Raw genomic sequence first — 7,175 nt, forward strand, 5'->3', positions numbered from 1 at the left:
ATTTATCTTTTAAATTTTTATCATTATTAATACTTTAGTCTATTTTTGATATTTTTTAGTTCATTAATTAATGGCTAAAATGATAAAAATAGACAGAAAGACAAAGTTTATTATGAAACTAAAATTTAGAGATATTGTCTAATTTTGTTTTTAAATACAAGAAAAATAAATTGGGTTTGATACAGGTTCAGTCTTACATCAGTTGATGGACCTGTACCATCTTTTATTTTTCTCTGAAACTTGGTTTATGAAATTAATCCTAAGCTCAAAATACCATCAACATTCACCAGCGCAACAATCAATTTGCCCACAGATATTGCTAGTAACCTATCTAGTCAAGAATGACACTTTAAACTAACAACGCAAACACATCAGCACATCAACTCAACCATAACAATCAAAACTTACCCTACAAATTAAACCGTAACTTCAGAATTCAGTCACCAGCATAACAGTTGCATGGTCGAGACACCTTCTTTAAACTTATAAAAATCCTTCCACCTTCATCCCAGTTCGATCTGGTTACTTATTACCAGTAAATGTAATCTGTGCAGGGATATAAGGTTAGGCAAATTTGATTGTGGGACTAGCTATATTGCAGGCATGTCACACTACGAGGCAGATCATGGCAAGAGAATGCAGTATTTTAAAGAATTATAATCACAATATTGCATGATAATAAACAGTTGATAAAGCTTAAATTAAACAAACTTGAGGCTGAACCATTTTTCAGATTATATATAGCTTAATCTGTATACAAAACCTACAGAAATTACCACCATTTCTATAATATATCTACCAGTTTAGAGCACGCATGCTATGTGAGAAAGGAAACTTGATTGGGGTCCCCGTCGCATGTATATATTTATATATCTATACTTTCATTTCTGTAAAAACAAGACAAGAACAGACTTGGTATTCATGACAAGCTTGCAGGCAACCTTGTCACCATTTTGGTTTCCCATGCCTTCTCTGATAAGCCAGAAGCTGCAATAAATAGAGGCAGAAAAAATTATTGTGGTACACCTTTATCTATCCTCATATAGATTTAAGCTGAAATAACACAAACTCACCAGATGACCTTCGTGAGTAAAATTATAGGTTTTAAGCCCTGCCAGAGTTTCTTTCTCCTCCAATATTTGCAACTTATCTTTACATGGATCAATTATAATAGGCTTACAAATTGATATACTTGTGCAGGTCGAAGGATTATGTTTGGAATTCAACTCTTTCACCAGGAATATTTCAACTTCATCTGCTTGCAGAGCAGTTTGGAGAGCAACATACTTCATTAAAACAGAAAATTATAACCAATTTTAGCGTGCAATACCAAAAATAAAATGAAGCATCATTAATAGGAAACAGGTTTTAGGACGCAAGAATAATCACCTGACATAGGTGTTTGACTGATAAAGTTGGCCTACAGCAGAGATATGGCCTCTGCAAACTGGGTATTCTTTGTTCATCAAAAGAAACAAGCATGAGGTGGATATCCAACTGCAAGTGCAAGAATCAAACCAATCATTTTAGAGCATTTAAGGAGACCTCAAGAGAGAATAATACGCACAAACTCAATGATCTCTTTGGTTTAATACCCAGAGACACAATGATCTATAGTCCCTTATTATGGAGTCCACAGGATCACCAACAATGAATATGCTTTACCTCATTATCATTTTCCTCCAAGTTTTGAAGATAATCTGCCAACTTAGAGAGCCGGCTGTTCCGGGCATTCTTTCCATTGCCAGCATTTAAACTGCCATATCTTGTGTGACTCCGCATACCACCTTTACCCCAGGCAAGCCTTTCTGATGGGCCAACAAGCCCAGCAGAAGACCCCATGGATTCCCTATTCACTTCTGAGTCATTTTCATCACCACCTCTGTCTGCGATAGCAGCTGCTGACCGAGAACCTCCCCATCTCTTGAATCTTTTTGGTTTAACTTCTGCACTGTGTTCCTCAGCAGATGATGAATCTTTGCACCCATCGCCATTTGCATCCTCATTGTCATCAGATCCTTGAATATCAGCTGCTCGACAATTTCTCCTCCCTCTTGAGTGGGCATCTTGGTGACGGCCTTGTTTTCTCCTAGAAAATGCAGCAACTGTGGCTTTAGCTGTTGTCCGTTTCCGACCAAGAGCTTCGGCTTGCCGGTGAAAAGTCTGGGCAATAGAAGCTTGGATCTGTCCAGGAAAACTAAAGATTAAAGCCTTCAAGAAGTTTCGAATAATAGAAGAAATCCTGCAGAAGTTTGCTGCAAAGGGATTACCAGAAGGATCTAACAATATATGGAAAAATTGGAGATCCCATGTTATTATACCTCTAAAAGCATTGTTTAGAGGTAGTCTGCAACTGACAGACACACAGAAAAGTAGAATGTATGGATTGACATAAAAAATAAAGACTTATGTCTTTTCTTTTATTATATTCTTTGGTACATGAATAACCAAATCCAACATGGACTCTGAAAATTACATGCATATCCGCATTCCAAAAGACATGCAATCGAAATTTCAATTACTCACCTGATTATTGCGAGCCTTCTCCTCCTCATGAAAAGCCAATTCCTAAATTAAATATGCAATAATTAATGCTTGTGCAGTTTTTAACATGGACTATAAAAATCCTTTTCAAGATAGAACAGTTCAGTAAATTATACCTCTTCCTCATATTTGTCAATATCTGGATACAAAGCAGCTATTAGTGCATCATAATTTGGGTCGTCCCTCAAAGAACGGCGACTGGCACAATGAGTGCGGCAAGCAGGGCACTCATTGTTCCTGTATTGAATTTCAGTGAACATGTTCAATATCAATGTTGTAAAGAGATGTCAGGAAAGCCATACAAAGAAACACTCATTTAATTGATTCAGGAAAGAGACAGGAGATAGGTTGAAGAATTACCCGAGCCTCATAGACTTGTCTATGCATTCCCTGCAGAAGCGATGCAGGCATTCCATCACTGTCCTGGTTTTTCGAATAATACCTAGACATACAAAAAGTTAAATGCAGACATTCCATCACTATGTCTATTTGAAATTTGGCATTTGTTAGTATCTGAAAGTAAATACAACTATCTAAAACCCAGACCTAGACAGATTGGACATTGTACTTCCTTGCGTATTTCAGACAACTTCACTACAACATACCTGCAAAGAAGCAACAACAGAGAAAATATTAGTTTCCAGTATATTACATTGTGCATGACCAGTTGTTAATGCTAGGTTGCCTCTTGCCTTTCCTTTTACAGGCAAAAGCATCTATTCTGAAAATTATAAGAGTGAGATTTCACATGCTTGAAGTCACAATAAAGCTAACTGTGCTGCATATCAATATGCCAACCTATAGATCCATAAAAAGATTGAATGCATAGTCTGCTGCATTATTTGATGATAAGATCACATGCAAAACCATTTGAGAATGTACTTATTTGCAAAATATTGGTAGCATTCTTGCATGGGCAAATCAAAGGAAAATGCTAACTTGGCTGCTCATATTTGAGCTGTTCAGAATTATCACAAAAATGTGACAAGAAGAATGCTATGAGACAAACATTACCTTTCTGAACTAATGTATGATAAAAGGCCAACCAAAATATGTGAACATGTTTAAAGATTTGCTTCATGGTTGAGATCTTTATGTTTCACATGGAAACAGGAGTTCAATCATACCAACAGTATAATAAAGACTCTTAAATCTTTATCAAAATTCTAGAAGGAAAAAATTATCCTAAAAGTTTGACTGAATCAGACATTTGAATATGGTTCAAAACTCATAAAGCAGAAGCCTAATTTTTGAGCTTCCGAATGAAATGGAAAAAGAAGGAACATCTCTTTCTGGAGAACTGGAAACAGGAAAGAATTTGCTAGAGGCCAATTTGACCCTATCACAAGTTTTTGTACAGCATAGAACTTAAAGCCAAAAACGTCCAAAATGTATATACATTAAGAACATGTAGCACCTCCTCCAAAAAAAAAACTTAATATGTAGTTTCCATTGTATTCCAATTTCCAAGCATCCAGCAACTGAAGCATAAATTGCTAACAAGATGTTTGACAGTTTGAGATAAATTAATACAATAGATTGAGCAGGCTCTGAAATTCCCCTCCACCAAATTCATTAGAGACCATAGATTCAACCAAAAGATTTTTTGCATACTGACATTTTTCAGATGGATACCCTTTAATCAAATGAAGACTTAGCAATAGCAGCTTGGTGGTGTATAATCCTCAGTCTCAAAACAAATTGCATAATATAACTAAATTTAAGCCAGTCTCAAAACATGTACTGGCACAAATGACACTACCCATTCGTTTCATCTTTTGGGTTGACACTTTGCATTAAATTATTGACATGGTGCACTACAAACATGAGACTACATGCCAGTTTAGCATGCGCACCCAATCAAAGACCAAATACTCAGATATTGTATTTTATCAAATTCTGATCACTAACTCCTGCAATCTTGGAAAAACAAAATGATTGCCAATTATGGTATAGTGTAATGAAAATGTTCAATTCTAACATATTTGTACAATTACCAAAAAAAAAACCCCACAAAATTGTGTTTGGGATTATTAATATTCCAATTCATGCAACATTGGGAAAAAGGATTATGGAGTTCCTTTGAAAATGCATCTAATTCTATGGTTCCTAGAGATACAAAATGTAATCCAAAAAAGAAAAAGACAACAAAAAAGGGAAGGAAAAAAAAGGCAATTGCCATGTATGAGGGAAAAAAAAAAACTACTAGAGTTGCTGAGATAAATTGCGAAGACCAATAGGCCTTCTGATGGAAATTAAAAACATACCAAAAGAAGAAGAAATGGGTCAAACCCATCAATAAGAACAAACGCACTGTGATTCCTAGACCCTCGTTTACACACAGAGGGAATACAATAAGAATGCCAACAACAATGAGAATTGAAAATACTCAGTGAACCCTCTTCGTTTATAATGGATTTGCATAACTTAAGTTGAAAAAGAATTTGACAGCTAGTTCAATTGATCTAGGACACTTCGCATTCAAAGTAGAAAAACAAGCAAACTAAAATAATCCAGCAATCATGCAGGCACAGGATTCCTACACAGCATCAAGATACAGATTTCACCACCATAAACAAATCCCAATACAATGCCGTAACTGTCTAACAAACCACACATCATAACAGGAGAAACCAACTCTCATGCAAATACACCAATTCGAGCCAAAATCACCACGACTTGAGCGCCCAACACCAAACTTCACCCCACAGTCAATAAAGACAAGATTACGCATCAACAAAACAGACAGCAAAGAGAGACATAGCATCTAAACAATAACAAGTTAAGCCAACCATAGCCACCCAGCAAAAGCATGGAAAACCAACGATAGATATTGCAAGAAAGGGAATGAACTACAAAACCCACATAAGCTTATCCACTAGAACACTCGTAAAATGTGACAAGCAAAACAGCAGCAGACAAACAAAGCATGCAGATCCCAAATCAAAGCCTCAGCATTCACGCATCAAACAGCAACAATACAATCGATAAAACGTGGAGATTCAGAAAAGAAGAAGAAGAGAATGTCAAACCAAAACAAGTAACAAACAGACAATACGTACTCTTCTTTCTCCTCTCCATTACTCGAAGATGGGCTTCGATCGGATTCTGTGAAATAAAAGCAAAACAACCCCAAAGAGAAGACCTTAAGCTAAACGATAATCAAATCACAAAACGAAATGCACAAACTATGTGACTTCTCTTTTTTCCCTTTATTCTCGTTGAAAATTGTGTAGTTATACACGTACCATCAGCAACATCATCATCACCATCATCACGCGGCGGCTGCTGGTGTTCATGGTGGTTGTTGGGTTGTTCTTGCTGCAGAGGATCATCGTCCTTTTGGTGGGTCTGGTAGGGGCGTTTCTGGGCTGGCATTTTTTTTTTTCGCCTATATTGCAAAACCCAACAATGAAAAAGAATTTTATGGGAAGTTTTTGCTGCTGCTGAGATGTTAATGTTGCTGCTCCCCGATTCTCGAGAGAAAGAAACAGGAAGAGAAGGAGCGAAAGCGAGAGATTGAAGGTGGTCGAATATAGCTTGACCTTCCTGCCGTGTTAGAGAGAGAGACTATAAAGAAAGGCGGATGAGCAGAGGCTGTCCCTCTTGGTACTTACCGGACCTTTGTTGTATTATATTTTTTAATATATTTAATTGTATTGAAATTTCACTTTAAAAATAGCTATCCGATCTTCATCCCTAAAATTTATTAATTTTAAATAATTATTTTTTTTATTTCCGTATTATATTATAATTAATTTTTAAACGCTTTTTTATTTACTTTTTCTTATTTTTATTAATAAAAATAAAAATAAATTAATATTTATTAAATTAATTATTATTTCATACTTAAATTTTATTATTAAAAATATTTTTTATTTTTCAAATTTATTATTATTAATATTTTTAATCATTAAAATTGATAAAAATAAATGGAGGAGTGATAGTGTATAAAAAAAAAATTAAAATTTATATATATTTTTACTAACTATACTATATAATATATTTACCCTAATTGAATGATTAACAGCATGATATTTACCATGCATTGAGATTTTTTTTTTACTAAGCGACTTTTAATTTAAGATTTATTTCAATGAATAATAATTTTAGCAAGAAAAAAGATAATTAATTAAATAGAAAATAATAATCAAATAACATGGTAGTCTTATAGGCTAACTTTCACACAGAACAGAGTTGTATATTTTTACTGAAACTAATCAATTTACCCATAAAATAACAAACTGAAATATTAGATAATATGTTATAAAATTATATTAATTTTTTTTAATAATTAGGTAATATGAAGAAGTTTTAAAATTAAAAAAAATTAAATAATAAATTAAATAATTAGTCAGAAGTGATAACAAGTGGAATTCAAAAATATTTAATTCCAAATCCATTTAATATTACTATTATATAAATTTATTTCAAAATCGACAAGAATTTACTCTTACGCATCTCAATTTTAGTTATTACTATCTACCTATTATTAAAATCCAGTTATATAATTAATTAGATATCTATCTAATTTTATATAATATTCATTACTAAATTTATTAAAAAAATTAATTAAATATATAATTTATTTATAAATTTTAAAAATAAATTTTAATATTTGTATAGAATTA

At 33.6% G+C, this 7,175-nt stretch overlaps 1 protein-coding gene across 2 annotated transcripts; it reads right to left on the reverse strand.

Annotated features, from left to right (window-relative positions):
• Positions 1 to 701: 701 nt before the first annotated feature.
• Positions 702 to 6,166, reverse strand: LOC110631491 (putative E3 ubiquitin-protein ligase RING1a). 2 transcript variants are annotated; one of them, XM_021779332.2, is made up of 10 exons: positions 5,793 to 6,166; positions 5,607 to 5,652; positions 3,091 to 3,149; positions 2,905 to 2,986; positions 2,661 to 2,781; positions 2,527 to 2,568; positions 1,666 to 2,184; positions 1,390 to 1,497; positions 1,074 to 1,286; positions 702 to 987 (listed from the first exon to the last, which is right to left on the reverse strand). In XM_021779332.2, exons 1-10 carry the CDS (start codon positions 5,920 to 5,922, stop codon positions 946 to 948), a joined length of 1,362 nt encoding a protein of 453 aa, XP_021635024.2. In that variant the 5' UTR covers positions 5,923 to 6,166; the 3' UTR covers positions 702 to 945. The 2 variants fall into 2 exon arrangements, with proteins under 2 accessions (XP_021635024.2, XP_057997033.1); XM_058141050.1 differs by lacking the exon at positions 702 to 987 and having other exon boundaries at positions 1,087 to 1,255.
• Positions 6,167 to 7,175: the final 1,009 nt, after the last annotated feature.

This window comes from Hevea brasiliensis, chromosome 18, assembly GCF_030052815.1.
Source record: "Hevea brasiliensis isolate MT/VB/25A 57/8 chromosome 18, ASM3005281v1, whole genome shotgun sequence".
Lineage (NCBI taxonomy): Eukaryota > Viridiplantae > Streptophyta > Magnoliopsida > Malpighiales > Euphorbiaceae > Hevea > Hevea brasiliensis.

Bases quoted from the DNA above. Each gene is read 5' to 3' on its own strand.
- LOC110631491 (XM_021779332.2), bottom strand. From the start codon at position 5,922: ATGCCAGCCCAGAAACGCCCCTACCAGACCCACCAAAAGGACGATGAT. The intron at 2,987-3,090 runs GTCTGGGTTTTA...TTGTATGTCTAG, and splicing joins ACAATGTCCAATCTGTCTAG to GTATTATTCGAAAAACCAGG. The intron at 2,782-2,904 runs GTAATTCTTCAA...AATTCAATACAG, and splicing joins GACAAGTCTATGAGGCTCGG to GAACAATGAGTGCCCTGCTT.